This window comes from Mesocricetus auratus, unplaced genomic scaffold, assembly GCF_017639785.1.
Source record: "Mesocricetus auratus isolate SY011 unplaced genomic scaffold, BCM_Maur_2.0 Super-Scaffold_100009, whole genome shotgun sequence".
NCBI classification, from domain to species: Eukaryota; Metazoa; Chordata; class Mammalia; order Rodentia; family Cricetidae; genus Mesocricetus; species Mesocricetus auratus.
The window spans coordinates 58,671,550-58,689,349 of record NW_024429193.1 but is presented as its reverse complement, the minus strand read 5'-3'; the positions used below and the strand labels follow the sequence as shown (position 1 = coordinate 58,689,349).

Genomic DNA, 17,800 nt, shown 5'->3' with positions numbered 1-17,800 from the left:
TACTGGTCTCCAGTTGCTGGTCCAACCGTATATTCCCAGTCTACCACGCGCTCCCAACTCCTCTGTTGCCTCCTTGGCCAAACTTCATCACGAGCTGAATGCATGCATCGACACAGCTAATCACAGTAAGAGAAAACACCACTATGAGTCGGACACCGCATATAAGTAAGCCTTCTGCAGCACCTGCCAGTCACACTTCATGCGTCTAGTCAATTCTCTGTTCCACTCTTCATTTCATTACTTCCTGGGACAATTAAAAAGAGGTTGCTCGGTAGAGCTGTAAGCGGAATATGAAAACCATTCGAATGTGGAACCGCTCTCTACCGCTGACGTGCAGTTTGATGTGATCTTGTTAGAGTGCATTCTAATTCTGTACCTAGAGCATGAGACCTCGGATTCGGCTTTTCTAACGAGCCCGGGTCCCATGGCTAGACAAATTGCTTCGGGAGACGTAGCTCCGGAAGCGTCTAAACGGCTATCCAGATACTAGCGCCCACCACGCGAGAGCCTGGCCCCAACGCCGACCCCACCCTCCGCCCCGCCCTAAACTGGAGGTACGCACGCATTCACCACAGAGGCGGCCGGCGACGGTGGCTAGAGCGGCAGGCGACTAGGGCTGGAGAGGGGGCGGGGCTGGCACGCAGGGGGCGGGACAAGAGGCCCGGTAGGCGGGGCCAGGGACAGAGGCGGGTCCGCGTCGCGAGCCTTGTAGCCATTTTAGGAGGAAACCTCCCGTGCCGCTGCCTTGGGGAGCGGCTTCAATTTCAATAACTTTATTGGTCTCTCTCTGTACGCCGAGCAGCCGGCGTGCGTGCGGCCCCGCGATCCCGGAGCGCATCGCCCGAGGTGAGCGGCGCGAGGCTGTGCGGGGCCGGGGCTGCGGGGCAGAGGTGGCTCCCGGGCGGGTTCCCCCGCTGAGGCGTCCCCGAAGTGGACAAGGGAGGGGACCCCGGGCGCGGCCTCCTGCGGCGGGGATTCCCTTTCCCGGGCGCAGGGGCGGGGCCGGGACGCCCCTGACGCGGCCGCGGGGGTGTTCCCAGCCCGGTGTCGTTCCCCGCGGCAGGTTGCCCCCGACTCGAGCTGCAGCCATGGGAAACACCACCAGCGAGCGGGTGTCCGGGGAGCGCCACGGTGCCAAGGCTGCGCGAGCCGAGGGCGGCGGCCATGGCCCGGGCAAGGAGCACAAGATCATGGTGGGGAGCACTGACGACCCCAGCGTCTTCAGCCTGCCCGACTCCAAGGTGAGGTAACGGGGCTGCTGGCTGCTTCTCCCTTCTTGGTTCTTCCTCCCCACTCCCAAAGGTTACGGGTTTATTTTTTATTATTATTATTTTTTAGTTGGAGGGCTTTCCCGCGGACAGGGATGTTGAGTACTGATGCCTCCTAGGCACTACCTCCAATTAGGATAGAGGCGCGGAGTTGTTTTCCAGCTGTTCTGACTGATCTGTGGGCCATACTTTCAGGACTGGTACCAGAGAGACGTCCCCTGCCCGCCCCATCCTTGGTTCTACGTGCAAGCTGCCTTCTTGTGGAGCTTGCAGGACGGTATAGGTTGTGAGCGAGGGGGGAAACTTAAGAGGATACCTTGTTTGAGCTGCTGATTCGGGCTCCGTTTCTCACGTTGGCCTCAAGATATTTAAATGAATTTCTTTTCCCTGAAAATGTCTTTGTGTAGATATCATTTTTGCTCGCTCTCCGGTGCCCTGCGCCCCCTCTTCGATCTCGTCCCCCCTTTGTGTGGCTCTCACTTGGTTACTTGAAGTCTTTCGCCTCGTCTTGATCAGTACAGTGCATCATTTGGATAATGGCTTCAGTTTTTCTTTTTTCTTTTTTTATAAGCGTGGCGATTGTGCTTGTGCTTTTTGCACACCTGGCTGTGCCTTGCGGGAGAGCAAGTTACTTCCCTTCACCCCCCAATAGGGCTTCAAAATATATCCTGAGGCTCAAAACCACCCACAACTGCCCAAAGACTTTGCCACCAATTCCAAGGACTTCCAGCCAAAGGCCCATTTTCATTCACCCAAAAGAAGAGGCAGATGGAGCTGACAGCAGTATGATCGCTACCCTAATGTTCCTAATCACTTCTAGAAATGTCAGCATTAAATACATTCCGTTTCTCAAGCTGGCTGTCGGGTTGGAGAGGAGAGGGTTGTTCTTGACGCTTATTTATCCTTTCCCAGTGCACCAAGGCGTAGGATAGTAAATAGAGTTTCACTTACCTCTTTGACCATGCATGAAATCGGGACTACACGGCTTGTTTTCTTGGGTCCTGGTTGAGGACCCCGTAAGGGAAGTGAGAGGTATTGAGATGTGCGTTTCTTGGGGTTCCCTCTTTGTCCCCTCTTTCCCACTTTAGGACTTCTTCCTCATCGTCGGGGCTCTGTGCTCAGCCTGGATTTTCTTCTCCAAAGCTTACCCAGGGTGACAGGCCATGTATTTTTTGCTCATTCCTACATGGATGACTCAGGATTTGGGTACATTCTAACTGTGACTTCAGTAATTGGTGTCCTGAATAGGAGCCAGGTTGCTCTGTGTGAATTCGGGCCTGTTTTGGAACATTCTTGCTATTTGTGAAATGAGAAAAGTAGTTCCAACAATTCTGCCATCTCATGAAGATGAAAAACTTTATAGTTCACCTACCCATCCCCCTCTGATTTTCCTTAATCATCTTCAGACTGTAATTTGAATTGCGGATTTGCTGCTGTTGCTGGTAGTTTTGCTGATGGTTCAACTCCAGTAAACAGTCTTGCTGCATTCGCTGCTACTACAGAAATGTCATGTCATAAGTGGAAGGGCTCTGCTCCAAAGCCAGGCGTATTAATAGTGTAGAGCTTTCAAATCCTGAGCTGAAAATCCTTGGTCATAAAAGAAGCTGATAGAGACAGTGGGGTGGGTGGGGGGCATCTTTGCTCTAAAGGTCAGGCTTTTTAGTAGACTCACTCAGAGCTTCTCAGTCCTCTTTGTACATTAGGATTCCCCCAAGATTGCTTTTAAAACCTTACGGGAAATCTGACACATTTATAAACTGGAACAGTGTAATGAACCGTGTATATAATGAACTGTGATATAATGAACCGTGTATATGCCACCCGGTTGAAATCTGAAAGGTCACGGATGAGTGACTTTCTGTGCTCCAAGCCACTCTCCCACCCGCAACTCTGAAACAGATGCCAACCAGTAGAATTTCTAACATTTTAGGGTATACCTCAAAAGGTGATCGTTTTTTAAAGCTGACATGATAGTGGCTCATGCAGCTGTTCAGAGACCGAGGCAGGAGGATCACTGCCAATCTACAGTGAGAATTTGACCTCCTAGGAAACAAAACAAAACATGTTTTCCTTGTTTATTGTAATATAAGTACAATATAATTATCTGAAAGCTTTTAAAAAATGTGTTCCCAGGTTCTGTTTGGGAATTAGGATCTGGGGGTTGTTCCTAGGCTTTTGTAAACATGCCTAATGCAGCTGTCAGCCCCCAGTGCATGGCTCCGAGACTGTGGAGCCAAAGCTTTGGCTTAGCCCAGTCTCCTGAATAATGTAAAAGTACCTCCATGTTCTTTCTCCATTTACTTTGGTTTGTACTTGTACAGTGGTTTTCAGAACTATTGGGAGACAGAATGGAAGATAAATTTTTTCATTTTAGAAAAAGCAGGGAAAAGCCCAAATAAGCTAGTCTTTTCTTTCTCTAACCTTCACTGTCTTGTGTGTAATGTTTGACTTGATGCCATACTATCTTATTCCAGTCACTGAAGCCAATGAAAGTAGGGACTTATCAAACTGTCAAAGACCAAATAATAAATAATTTAGACTCTGTGTGTCACAGCTCTGCAAGTCTACCACCCACTGGAAAGTTGTAGATGGTAGGTAAACAAGTGAGGGCCTGTTTCCAAACAGAAACTTTGTAAAAAGCTGTCTGGCTCACTGGCTACAGTTTACCCATGCTTTTCTTGAAGGATGGCAATGGAAAGAAACTAAGGAACTCATGAACTCCGTTTAGTAATGGATCTGCTTTTGCTCAAGGAAGCTGCTGTTGATCCTGTGCTCACAGAGCTCCAGAATGTCAACCATCATCTTGGGGCAATTGTATATACCCAGCCTTAGTTAACAACTAAGGTCTCATAACCTTTTCAACCACACCGAATTGGTGATCTGGCTTTGGAATTTGTGTCAATTGATGGATGATGGTGCTGGAGATGAAACTCTCAGCCTCATGGTTGGTAGGAAAGTGCTCTACCCAGAACTGTATCTCCACCCTTAAATACTTAATGTTCTGTTGTATAACCTAGTAGCTAAAACAGCATCGTTAACTACTTAGGAAGTTTGGTATCTATAACTTTAATAGCAGTTGACAATCTGAGACCTGTTTGCCTCTGAAAAAATGTATCTGGCTTGATTTTCTCTTAAAGAACCATACTTGGCTTTCTTACATTGTTTTTTTTTTTCTCTTAAGAGGCCCTCAGAAGTATATCTTAATTGCCTGCACACAAGTGAGATTGGAGGAAGGGTTTGGAGGGTTTTGTTTGTTTGTTTGAGGGTGATCCAGAGGTTCTGCAAGGAAAATGATGTACGTACACTGGGCAGTAGGTTGTGATTTAGGCAATGCTGGAATATAAGCCATTTGGCCATTTTAGACCCTATATTAGTTTTTTTCTGTAGTTTGTTAAAACTCTTGATTTAATTGCTGAATTTAGGGTAGCTATCTTTAGTTGAAACCTAGAACCTTTAATACCCCTGGGAAACTTACCTCTTAAAAAACCTTGGGTCATAATTTATTCTAGGGATGACCTACTCCTTCTTACAGCTCCCTGGGGATAAAGAGTTTGTACCCTGGCAGCAGGACTTGGATGATTCTGTGAAGCCCACTCAGCAGGCCCGGCCCACCGTTATCCGCTGGTCTGAAGGGGGCAAGGAGGTCTTCATCTCTGGGTCCTTCAACAATTGGAGCACCAAGATTCCACTGATTAAGAGGTGAGGACATGTGTCTCCGCTGAATCTACAGAGTGCAGGAGTAGACACCTGATTGCCTTTCTCAGGGGAGAAAGTAGGCCTCTGGAGAGTCTCTAACAGCATTGTGGGTGCATTCTTCAGGACCGTGCTTCTCAAGTCATTTCTTGTCCGGAGGAAGTCTGCAACTAGCTAATTCCTGTTACTTTGATTTCAGTATTAAAGCAAATGCATTATGACATTCTAAGTATATGCCAGTTCAGTGAATGATTTATGTGGTTGTGAGAGTGACCTTTTATGTACTAGGTCATTTTCCAGAAAAGGCTCAGCAGAGTATGAAAAGAGTATTCTGAAATATTACCTTTTACCTTTTTTGTATTTGTGAGGACTCTGTTCTGTGTGTGTGTGTGTGTGTGTGTGTGTGTGTGTGTGTGTGTGTACATGTATATGTGATACATGTACATGCAGTCAAGTGTGCCCATGTATGTGCATGTGGAGGCCACAGCAACAGCTGAGTATCTTCCTCTGTGGCTTCTAACCTTGTTGACTTGAGACAAGCTCACTGAACCAGAGTTTCTCCATTTCAGCTAGCTTTACTGGCAGCAGTTTCTCCAGGTCTGCTGTCTCTGCTCCCCAAGCTGGAGTTACAGGCACATATAGCCAAGTCCAGCTTTTGATATGGATACTGAGGATTCAAACTCAGGTCCTCAAGCTCTTGAGCACTTCCTGACTGAGCCCATCTCCCCAGCCCCAAGATTCTGTCCTGCTGGAACAAAACAGTTTACTAAGATAAAACATTTTGGCAATCAATCCTCCGACCCCAACACCAACTCCACCCCCACCCCACACCCATACCCCCATGCGAGTGAGCACACAGATTGGTTAAGAATGAAGTTATTGGGAGAGGTTGACAAGTGAGGCTTGAGTGATACAGAAAAAGAGGATGGATTTATTCTTAGCAGGGGGTTGAGGGGTTAGGGCCACAAGGTCTGTAGTAGCTTAGGAATATAGAAGGTGATTGCTATGGTGCCATCATTGCCCCTTTCTCCACTCTGTCTTCTTTAAAGAACTTGACCTGTTTGACCTTCTGTTTTCTTCCCTAGTCATAATGACTTTGTTGCCATCCTGGATCTTCCAGAGGGAGAGCACCAGTACAAGTTCTTTGTAGACGGACAGTGGGTTCATGATCCATCAGAGGTAAGCCTTGATTTGCAGGGGAGCCTCAGTGGCCTTACCATGACTTACTGCCCTCTGGGTTCAGTAGGAAACAACCCTCCGTAGAGTCCTAAAAGTAGAGGGGAGGTTGGGTGAATAAGATGGGTTTGAAAAGGGAATTCAATCATTTTTTTTTATTCACTGTTTCAGCCTGTGGTTACCAGTCAGCTTGGCACAATTAATAATTTGATCCATGTCAAGAAATCTGATTTTGAAGTATTTGATGCTTTAAAGTTAGATTCCATGGAAAGCTCTGAGACATCTTGTCGAGGTAATTTTGCACTATTGCTTTCTCTTTCTCTGACTTTCTTACAATGCATATTTCTTCCCAAAGTGGTTTCTTGTTTTATTTTGTATTTTCATGTCTTCTCAGGAATCTTATAATCACTTACTCCATATACCCCACTGGAACACAAATCCCCCAGTATAATATCGGCCTTTCTTACTCTGATACACTGTTTTCCATTTTGCTTTTATATAACCCACCTGTAGCTTGTGGTTTCGAAAGTTGTTTCCAGTAAGATTTCACACTTTCCATTAGCATCTGGTGATATTACCTGTAAAGACTGGCTACGCCTTCTAACCTGAATCAGCTGGTTTGAGAGCTCAGCTGACAATTATGGTTTTAGGAGAGCCTACAAGTATGGTTGTTGCTGAGGGAGAGAGAGAAAAAAGGAGAGAAAGAAACAAACCAATAGTTGGTCTCCATGGAATTGAATATACAGGGTGCAAGTCCTGTATACTTTTGTTTCGTGTAATACCGCTTTCCCCAAGGTCTTTATGTCTGTGCTTGTTCAGTCTCGTAGAGAGGCACGTTTTGCAAGCCATATCCATAGTTACTATCTCATTACTGTATGATGGAGTTGTGCCTGCCCAGAAAATTACACACTTTCTGCACTGAGCATATGGCCTCTTTCATACAAAGCCTGCCTCTGCTGCTTGTCACACCATTGTGCAAGCAGCTCCCAACAGGACTTGGACCCTCAGTGATCCTCTGTCATAATGCCTAAAATAGAGCACATAGCAGAATCTCCAGAACAAGGGACTAATTGTCCATAGCATAGTAACTACCAATTTAGACAAAAATTGTTTTCAGTATATAAACTCAGAAAGTTACGGTGAGCATTCTTATTGGCTGGAGGGGTGGTGATCTTAAACAGTTTAAATTCTGAGGCCACTAGGACTGTGATTATATTATGATCTGCAAAGTAACCAAAGAATATTTGACAGTCATAATTATGTAATGGGAAGACTAGCACACTTTTGGGTTCACCCAATTTCCTAATCCAGTGATGTAAGGCATAGAATCCATTTATTGGGAATATACAGATAATGGTTGTGTCATGTGCATGACTTTTCAATGTCCAATTTGGGTTTTTTAGCATAATGGACAGCACGAGAAAATTGGCCTGTGTTATTTCCCAATGGTGTTTTGTGGATATTTAATACAACATTGTTGCTACTTCTTTCCTGAAGCAAATTTGAGTTATTAAAATAGACTTACTAAAATCTTTTCTTTGGAATTTAAAAATTTTAAAACATAGTTCATTTAATGTTTGTAGATTTAACCTGAATGCTTTTCATTTTTAAGTAGAATTCCAGTACACATCTTTTTTAATTGTAAAATGTATTTTTTTTTTTTTAGTATAGTGAGTTTTAAAACCCATCTCTTTCTCCTCTCTGCCCTGTGTCTGCCGTATGGATTTGCCTGTTCTGGACAGTTGATACAAATATAACTGTGCACCATGTGGCTTCTTTCACTTCTCGGGCTTCTGGGGTTTTCGTTGGTGTTGAAACATGCACCAGTGTTTTGCTTCTGTTTGCTGAATAGAAGCCCACTGTATGGCAGTTCCTTCTTGCTTGTTCATTCCTTGTTGACCTTTGTGTCCTCCTTGCAGCTCATAGAAGTTTTGCTTAAGAACACTCAAGGTCAGGCTTTTTTTGGGGGGGGTGGCGGGGAGCTTATGTTTTATCTTAGGTGATAAACCCAGTAATGTGATTACTGGGTCACAAAGCTTAACTGTTTGAGGATGGCCATACTGTTTTCCAAAGTGGCTGTACTATTGTTCATTTCTACCAGTGGCGGGAAAGCTGTAGTTTGAAGCTTCCGGTTTCTCCACGTGGTTGCCAGTACTTGCCATTTCAGTGGCAGCCATCCCACTGAGTATGAAGTGGGATTTTATTATGGCTCCCGTCTGCACTTCCTTGACTACAGCTACAGTGTGTTCTGTCTGCTGGAATCATTGTAGACTTAGAATGTATAACATTGTTGTCTGTTTCTTTGGTAGAAATAAAATGAAATCTAATCTTTTTACACTGAGTTCACAGAGCATCTTCGTTTCTACTCTGACTTTGATTTTCTCAGAAGCATTGTGAATTGGAAGGTTTTTATCTTGTGGGTGAGGAAACTGACCATAATAAAGGGGTCTGCCCAAGGTCACATGGCTGACGAATGGAGTTGGGTTCCTGGAGCCTAGGTGCTGGCCTCTCATCACTTCCTACATCATATTGCCTTGTTGGGAATCTTCCTGCCCCATGTTCAGGACAACTCAGACATTTCCTTTGCTCCCTTACAGTTACAGGCCAGTAGGTCAGAAGGCTGTTGCTCCAGGACCTATACTGCATTTAAGATTAATGACTTTGTCAATAGCTTTCCCCCTGCATGATTTCTAATCCTTCAACTTTCCTTCGTGTTTGCATGAATATTTTTCAGACCTATCCAGCTCACCCCCAGGGCCTTATGGTCAAGAGATGTATGTGTTTCGATCTGAGGAGAGATTCAAATCCCCACCCATCCTGCCCCCTCACCTACTCCAAGTTATTCTTAACAAGGACACTAATATTTCAGTGAGTATCCTGAGCAGGTTGCTGAAGTGTCTGGGGATCTTAGGCCAAACTTCTGGAATCTTGGGGCTGGAATCAGGACCCAGCTTTGTCAGGGTAATAAAATAAGCCATGTGCATGTCAGCAGCACTGTGGAACCCTTTTCCCAAGACTGAACTGTGACCTCTTTAGGTACCAATAGCAGAATTTATAGTTGTTTCTGTTTCTAGTAAAATCAGAACCAGACTATGCTGGAATCAATGTCTACTGTGACTTCTATTCTATCCCAAGACAAGAGTACCCTCACTAGGGAGTGCACAAAACTTCACAACTTTTTATATAAATAAATTTTATCTCTGTCTTACTTTATTGATAGTTGATTCCCAGGAATATTATTTCTGCCCTTTCACCCAAACCATCTATACTTGTTAGCAAGATTTTTGTTTTAATTCTATTAAGGAAAGTTAGCAGATGTTGGGGCTTAGCATTTCACCCTTAGACTTAGGATTTTTCCAGATTTTATGATCTGGGAATGCATGATTCATAGGAGACAAAGTGTTACCTATTTAGAGTTCTTAACAGTCCAGAGGAACAGTAAACTTGGTTTTGCCCACATTTAATCGCATTTGCCGGGGGTGGGGGCTGTTTTTCCTCCTAGTGTGACCCAGCCTTACTTCCTGAACCCAACCATGTTATGCTGAACCATCTCTATGCGCTGTCCATTAAGGTAAGTGGTGGCCCCGACGTTCCACAGCCTCCCGAGTGGAAGGGTAAGAGCCACGCATGCTTGCTTTTCAGTGGTAACTTGCTTGCTGTGACTTTTAAAGCTGCAGTTGACACTGACAGTCAAGTTACAGAAGAGCTGTCTTTTCTTACCTTGAAGGCTGTGTGATTTTAAACTTCAGTCTCCTTTGACACTCCCCGAGACAGGGTTTCTCTGTGTAATAGCTCTGGCTGTCCTGGAGCTTGCTTCGTAGATCAGACTGGTCTTGAAGTCACTGAGATTCACCTGAGTCTGCCTCTCAAGTATTGGGATTAAAGGTGTGGGCCACCTCTGCCCCTTTTGTTTGGGATCTGGGCTGTGTTCAGGCTGCTGAGCTGTCAGTGATGGGGACCTTTCTGCCTCCCGTTGTCTGGGGGTGGCTGGATCCTTTGCACCGCCTGTTTACTTAAGTTGGAGTTCATGGTAGTTGGATTCCATGTGCAGAAAACCAGGTATAGCTTCCTTCAACAAGTGCTTGAGCGAGACAGCAGGACTTCCTAAGATGTGGGAGCAGCTGCAATGAGATGTTCTACTTGTGTATACCAAGTGTTTCCATCTCTTGTTAGTATAAGGAGTCGGTGTGACCAGACGTCTGTGTCTTTCCCACCCTGCCCTCGAGTCCTGAGTTTCTCTGTTCCTTTAGTGTCTTTGTGGCTTGAATGTTAGCATAAAGGTATGTAGTTCTGTGGCTGGCTAAGCCGGTCCTCGGGGGAACTGCATGGAGCTGTTGGTAAGCAGCAGATTGAGAGGTCTCCCTGAGTCTGACTATGTGCGGGCACCTGGGGACCTCCCAGCCGTTTCTCTGGAAGCTGCTCAGGTTTCTTAGATGTGCGATGAGAACGGAACAGGGAGGCCACTGATAGAGCTGACTTTAATAGAGTGTGTGGGTGTATATAAAATTTTAACATACTGAATTCCATTTTCATAGTGACTTTGGGAAGTAAGTATTATTTTTAACCCCTGTCTTATAGATAAAGAAACTAAGATTCAGAGAAGGTCAGATTGCCAGTAAGTATAAGACAGACTGTGTTTCAATCCTCTTAACCCCTCCCCCTGCTCTTTCCTGTCCGTCACCACGAAGGTCTTCTCCAGGATGCTGGTCTTTCACCTGCTCCAAATCTGCAGCTCTCATGGAGCAGACTTCCCCTGCCTGTCAGACTGTGTCTCAGCACAGTCCAGCCAGAGTGTTGGTCCCGGACACGGTCCTTGTAGGTAATGCAGGGTGAAGGAAGGCAGCTAGCTTCACTGGTCTCTATGTTGGACATTTGGGGTTCTTTGAGATCTGGTTGAGTTTTGCCTCCTGTGACTGCTCTGTGGCTGTTAGTTGGTGTCCCTGGTCATCTCTTGTGTGGCACACCCGTGCTCATACATCCTGGAAGTTGGTGTCCCTGGTCATCTCTTGTGTGGCACACCCGTGCTCATACGTCCTGGAAGTTGGTGTCCCTGGTCATCTCTTGTGTGGCACACCCGTGCTCTCATATATCCTGGAAGTTGGTGCTTGTACTTCCTTGTAGCTTGTGATCCAAGGTACAGTGCTGCTTGTTCTGCTCCTCTTGGGTTCTCAGCTTGTTTGGCCATTGGGAATTGACCTATCAGATGGGCTGTCTCTGGAAGCTTCCGTACTTTAAGGATAGGTAGGAACTCCCACAGTGCTCTCCAGATCACAGAGGGCAGACTTTTGGAGTTCATCCTTGGTGTTAAGTGGCAGTTGAACCTGCTTCAGGCCTTAGGAATGAGCGTTGAGAAGAATCATTTTCCTTTCTTACTACATTTAATATTTTGTTTTGGGAATGGTTAACAGCACCTTTTTTCCTTGCTAGGCATAGGCCTAATATTGTAATTTGAAATGAGAAAAGGGATAATAAAATTGTAAATTAGTGTTTCTTCATGACCTTTTGTGTATCAGATACTTCAGTGATCTTGTAATCAGAACCACTTTAAGGGGAGCTATTATCCTTTGTATGAGGAAGTTTTAAAGGGGACGGCGGGACATAAGACCATATATAGACTCCTCAAGGCTTCCAACAAGTACCACAACAGGAGTCTGGACTGGAACTGAATAAGATTTAACAGCAAAGCCAGCCTCTTTCTTTTGTTTCAGACTGTCTATTGATAAGTAAATGTGTTAGTTAGTTGAAAAAATTTATAACAACCTGAGGTGTGAGTCTGAGTATACTTATGGGGAATTATTGAATGCATTAATTGGTATATGAAGATCTATCTTAATTGTGGGCAGGCCATTCGTTGGGCAGGGTGTCCTCAGCTGGGTAAAGCGGGAGAAAGCATGCTTAACACCAACGTGCAATGTGTCAGCTGCTTCAATTTCCTGATACCTTGGTTTCCCTGGTGTGATGGGCTACAGTCCGGAGCTGTGAGCAAAATAACCCTTTCCTCCATTAAATTGCTTTAACTGGAGTATTTGAGCAAGACAGTGAGTCTGTGAAAGACTGATGGCTGGGAAGACCCAGCAGCCACCCAAATAATGAACTAGCTGTCTGTGCTTTTCTCCCCTGCAGGACAGTGTGATGGTCCTTAGCGCAACCCATCGCTACAAGAAGAAGTATGTCACCACGCTGCTCTATAAGCCCATTTGAAGAGGACATCACTCGTTGCCTCCAAGGATTCTGGAGAAGCATCTCCCTTGCCTTTGAACTGACCCGGTCTCCTCTGAGACTGGAAGGCTGATTTGTGTTGAGGCTGATCTGTGTGTTTCAGAGCCTCTGAGTAGGGGGCTCTGCTTTTGCATTTGATTGCAGATGAGAGCTTTATGAGTTCATGGAGTTTATTTTAAGACAACCAAAACCATATATGTGCATATGAGGGGAAGGTTACTGGAAACCTCCCAGCCCAGCTGTCTAGGTTCTCTGCCTGTGGGTAGTCGCCAGGGCCTGAGAGGGAGGCTGCGGCCGCAGGAATGAGTATACCAGAAGCTTCTTTTCCTAAAGTGAAAGAATAGCGAACTCCTAGGATCCTTGTCAGGCAGAGATCCTGCCACTGCTCCCTGGAGTCAAAGGGTCAGCAGAGTGCCAGGCTGCTGCCCTGCTCCGGCTGCCTCATTGCAGGGTGGCTTTCCTTGCATGGATTGATTCTCTATTTCATGGTGTGACACAGTCTGCTGTGTTTTTATATGACACTAGATGCCCATCAAGAGCCCTCCTCATTTTATGTACCCTGTTTAATAGTTTCCCTCGGATCTCACACATGACCCAGTAAGGTGAGAAATGCCCTTGCAAAGTTGTGTGTGGGATTAGACTCACCTTGGAGACTGGAGGTGCCATGGGCTCAGTGCACTCTACTACAACTTGTTTTAACGTCTGAAGAAAATCAGTGGCTCAGTATTCAGAGAAATGCCCTGTCTTTGTGTTTCAGTCTGGCCCTGTGAATTGATTGGCTGTGTGGTACATGCTAACGGGCTTCCACCGGGCTTGGCCCTGTTTCCCGCTGTTCTTCATCAGAGCGGGCGGTTTGTCGTGTGGAATTAGGGAGCCTTCCGTATCTTTCATCCCTGAAAGAGCTTTATGTGCCTGTGTTTGTCTTTAATTAAGAAAAGAATGCATCAGTTTTAGGTGGAGCTATTAAAGCAGCTCGGGCTTCTGACCGGCTGTTAGGTTCTTCTCCAGTCTAGAGGGTTCCACAGTCTTGCGTTAGCATGGCCAGCTACTTTTTTACCCATTAATTACCCAAGTACTCCTTTAGACCTGAGTTCATGCAGGCTCATAGATGCACATTCTAGATTTCCCTTTAAAGATGTGTGAGGTAAGAAACTACCCCTGCTGTTTCTCACCATGTACTGTACTGCTCTTTGCACCAAGTATTAACAAGATGGGTTTTCTCTTGCCTCTTTTAAAAATGTTTGACAGTGTAGTGGGTCACTGGTTACCACTGACTAAAAAGTATTTAACCCACTCAGGATTCAAGAAAATATTTTCTCCAAGTATTTTGACACTTCCGTTTTACAGATAAATGCAAGTCAAGCATTAAATGCTGTTTATGGTTGAGAGACTTCATGTCTGCTAAGACAAGCCAGCCACATTGAGAGGGACCTGCAGGTCAGTTTTTAGCTACCTCCTGACTTCCCTACATTGGCACAGCCATCCTCTTGAGATCCTGAGACCTCTCTGATTACAAGAGTGAAACAGGAAGGTGTGGGGATGTTTCCCAGAGAATACAGATTTATTAAATGCCTTGGTAGGTAGTTGGTGGGGTGAGTACTGCTTCTGCCATCCCAAGCCACTTCCCTCTTTTGTGGAGAACCTTTACTGTGCAATCAACTTTCTGGATAGTGTGCCATTTTGGAAACTAAGGTCTAATCCTATCATAACCTATTCAGCGGCTCCAGTTCTACTGAAAAGCTGTTGGGTTTTGTTTGGTTTTCCCAGTGCCCATTTAGCAGTGGGCCATGGAGGAGGATTCAGGGTCTCCATTGTTACACAGTGGCTTCTGTTGTATCTGCACTTGCTAACATACGCGATGGGATCATCTGTGTGCTCATGGGTAAGCTTTTGCTCCACAGGTGTAGCAGTAGAAGAATAGGGAAGCTGTCTTCAGTCTCGGGCTGAAGCTCTGTGAATCAGGTGTGGCTGTGGGGACAGAGGGTTTGGGTACTGGTGACCTCCCGATCCTCCTCATCTGGAGCGACAGTCCCTAGTTCTCAGGTCATTCCCAGCCAAACTTGAAATTCTAGCGGTGTGGAAGGAGTGGGGTGAGGGGGGCTGCCTGGTGACTCCAGCACTGCCTCTGTCCTGCTGATACCTGGCCCTGGGGAGCTCTGCCACTGTTGCCAGAGAACAGTTGAAGTAGACAGAGGAAGTCACTGCTTTTCTGTTGGTTACTTTAAGGGACAGCTTGTTTTCTACACTAAAAAGGTGGGTAGAATCTGGAAGTAAGGCAAAACATTTTAGTCTTTTTAAAATTTACTTCTTCACCTATGGGAATTTTGCAGTCAAGTTGGTAGAGAAAAACAGCCCTTACCTCCTAAGGGCTGCCTCTTAAACACCCGTGGTGGAGATGAGGGTTGTGAGGAAACGGGAGGGGTGAGTGAACTGAGGAGCGGCACTAGGAAACGGAAGGATCGAGTAGCTTGGAACTGAAAAACATCCTCTTTAGAAAAAGACAGTTAAAGCCAGACGTAACCTGGTCCTTGGATTTCATTGTCCAGAAGCTTAGCAGCCTGCAAGGTGTCTTCTCTGGGCCCCTACCTGCTCTCTGCCTTTTCTCTGCATTCCGTTTGACTTCGTTTATCAGTGAGACAAGTTCACCAAGGTGTCGAGTCGGTCGTTACCTAAGACACCGGTCTGTGACTTCAGCAGTGTGAAGAACTTTCGTAGTATGGTTATTAGCTTCCTGTCAGCCTAGACTTGAGTAGGATTTAGCCACTGTAGGCAACACCCCTGAAGGACACACCTAGCCTCTTAAGTATGAAGTACAAAAGAAGAATCCGGGTTTCTGAGAGGAACCTTGACCGCTCCTGTTGGCTTTGGTTTCTTGTAGATCTAATGGGTCTTACATATGTCTTTTGAAAAGTGTCAGTATTCCCTGCATGCTGCTTAAGTGATGTGGCGTGGGGGGATGGGGCTTTTAAAACAATATGCAAAAGTTCCTGTGTGTGTGAGTGAGTGAGTGTTTCACTCTGTTCTCAGATACATTGTGCTCGCCTTCTTGTGATTTGGGGCATAAGAGCAGATAAGTATTTTGTTCCTATTATGACTCAGCCTCAACACCAAGACTCCAGTTACTCACGAACAGGAGACCTGGCAGGAGTAAGGTTCTTGTAGAACTCTACAGGTCTAGGTGTTTGTCTGTCCTTCAATGACAGTCACAGCTGGAGACTGAAGAACTAACTTCTGCAGTGAACTTAGTGTTTGGGATAAAAAGCCAAATCTTTTCAATTATAGGAAAGAAGAAAAAAGTTTCAAGTCTGCTGCTTATAGGACCTGCTCCCTCTGGAGTCTCACCTGGACTTGATCTCAGCTGTGTCTCTCACTATTGCTCTGAAGTGAGCAAGCCTCATTAACAGGAAAAATACTTGCTAGTTCCAGCATCAGTTGGAGTTCATTTGAACTGTGTGTATCACAACACTTTTGCATTAAGGTTGGTGTGAAATACTAAACGTTAGAAATTACATAGTCAAGGGACACCTACAGTAAGAGTTGGATCAGTTGTTGACCGTCTTCCCCTCTGAATTTGTCCTAAATTCTGTACAGTGACCTATCTGAGACACATTTGATTGGCAGGCGTTGGTTGTTTACACTCTAGCAGTTGTGAAGCAGGGCTGACTTACTTTGAAGACAGTTACATATGCCTGAGTCTCTTAAACGGTGCTGTTTGTGGCCTTTGATGCTGGCATGCAGAGCTGCTTCAGTATTTCACACTGGACTGTGACATGCCTGAAAACTGTATAATGTAACAAAAATGTGGGCTTGTTTTTTCCATAAAACTGTCTAATAAAAACATTATACAGCAATAATATCTGAGTTATTTGCCGATTATGTCATCAGAAGCCAAGGTATTAGCAGAACCTGAGGAATGTGAATTGTCATGACAAAGCAGAAGCCATCATCGCAGGACACATCTGCCACTTGTCCTTTTTTTTTTCTTTTCTCTATCCCAGGCCTTGCAACTACAGGAATGCAAGGAACTCAAGTATTTGTTTCCAGCATTTTCTACAAACTGACTGCATGTTTAGCTCTTGTTCTGTACTGGATGAACTTAGATCTTAAGCCAATGTTGTCATCCCTGACTGCTCATTCTTGTCCCCCAAAAGAGAATCTAAGCATATTGGTGGCTGTCTGCGGCCTCCAACTTAGGTAAGTGGAAATCTTAGGTGTGGGATTCACACGTGTGATTCTAATAAACGGCTGGGGACCGCTATCCTGAACTCTCTACTTGCCTACTAGATCATGTACTTTGCTGTGAGAATAGATCATATGCTGTAGTCTGATAGCACTGCCTCTGATGTGCTTGTTGAGGGCAATGTGTAGAATACAGTGTTTGCTTCTGTCCATTCATGGAGTTTACATGTATGGGGTCTCTGGATTTTCTTAAAACAACTGACCCCCCCACATACACACACACATACACCCAGCATTGGCTTCTCTGATCTACTAAAGTGAACTTTCTTAAGGAGAAAATGACAATTGGCTTCTCTGATCTACTAAAGTGAACTTTCTTAAGGAGAAAATGACAATGACCAGCATGGGAAGAATGAGGAAGGGACAGCACACAGATATGTGAGGAAAACCTACCCTCAAGAGCGTAGAAAACTACACTAATGAACATGAACTCAACAGTTAACCACAACACATACAGTTCAGAGATGGTCTACAAACTAGACTGCAGGACTCTGCCTCTGAAAGCATGTTCCAAATGTCGTGTCCTGGTCACAGGAACTACATACATGGTTCAAGGATGTTGTTAATTCTTTTTTTGTTCGTTTTTTCAAGACAGGCTTTCTGTAGCTTTGGAGCCTATCATGGAACTCATTCTGTAGACCAGGCTGGCCTCGGACTCACAAGAGATCTGCCTGCCTCTGCCTCCTGAGTGCTGGGATTAAAGGTGTGCGCCACCAACGCCCAGCTTTGTTAGTTCTTTTCTTCCAGAGCTGTTCTTTCATAGTATTACTTTGGACTGGGGAGATGGCTTAGCAGGTTAGGGTGCTTGCTACCCTGTTTGGTGACCTAAATTTGGCCCTCAGAACCTACATGGTGGACGTGGAAAGCCAACTTCTGTTGCTGTCTTCTGATCTCAGCATGCTGTTATGGCAATTCTGAGCCTTGTAAAGTTGCATGTGAGTGTAAGACTGTTTTCTGATTCTGAAAAGAAAAAGTTGGAATTTGATAGGTTGCATTGAATCTGTGTATTACCTTGGAGAGTGTTGGCATCTTGGCAATAATAAATCTTGTTCATGAACATGGGATGTCTTTCCATTTATTTCTATCAGCATCATTTTCTTGGTTCTGTTTTACAGACCTTTTGGCTCATGGGCTCATGTTTTATTCATTTCATGCTATTATAATAGACTTTTATTAATTTTTTATTACTGAAGTATAAAACATTG

General features: G+C 45.2%; 1 protein-coding gene across 7 annotated transcripts; it reads left to right on the top strand.

Annotated features, from left to right (window-relative positions):
- Positions 1-444: 444 nt before the first annotated feature.
- Prkab2 (protein kinase AMP-activated non-catalytic subunit beta 2) lies at positions 445-17,652 on the top strand. 7 transcript variants are annotated; one of them, XR_005879404.1, is made up of 10 exons: positions 697-846; positions 1,064-1,241; positions 4,801-4,967; positions 6,047-6,140; positions 6,309-6,429; positions 8,872-9,005; positions 9,640-9,708; positions 12,261-15,834; positions 16,355-16,550; positions 17,187-17,652. XR_005879404.1 is itself a non-coding variant. In XM_040752170.1 (9 exons), the coding sequence occupies exons 3-9, from the start codon at positions 1,089-1,091 to the stop codon at positions 12,336-12,338; spliced, it is 816 nt and encodes a 271-aa protein (XP_040608104.1). In that variant the 5' UTR covers positions 445-554; positions 803-846; positions 1,064-1,088; the 3' UTR covers positions 12,339-16,210. The 7 variants fall into 7 exon arrangements, 4 of the variants coding, with proteins under 4 accessions (XP_040608104.1, XP_005084283.1, XP_012979281.1 ...); XR_005879403.1 differs by having other exon boundaries at positions 16,918-17,652; XM_040752170.1 differs by lacking the exons at positions 16,355-16,550; positions 17,187-17,652 and adding an exon at positions 445-554 and having other exon boundaries at positions 803-846; positions 12,261-16,210.
- The last annotated feature ends 148 nt before the right edge of the window (positions 17,653-17,800 follow it).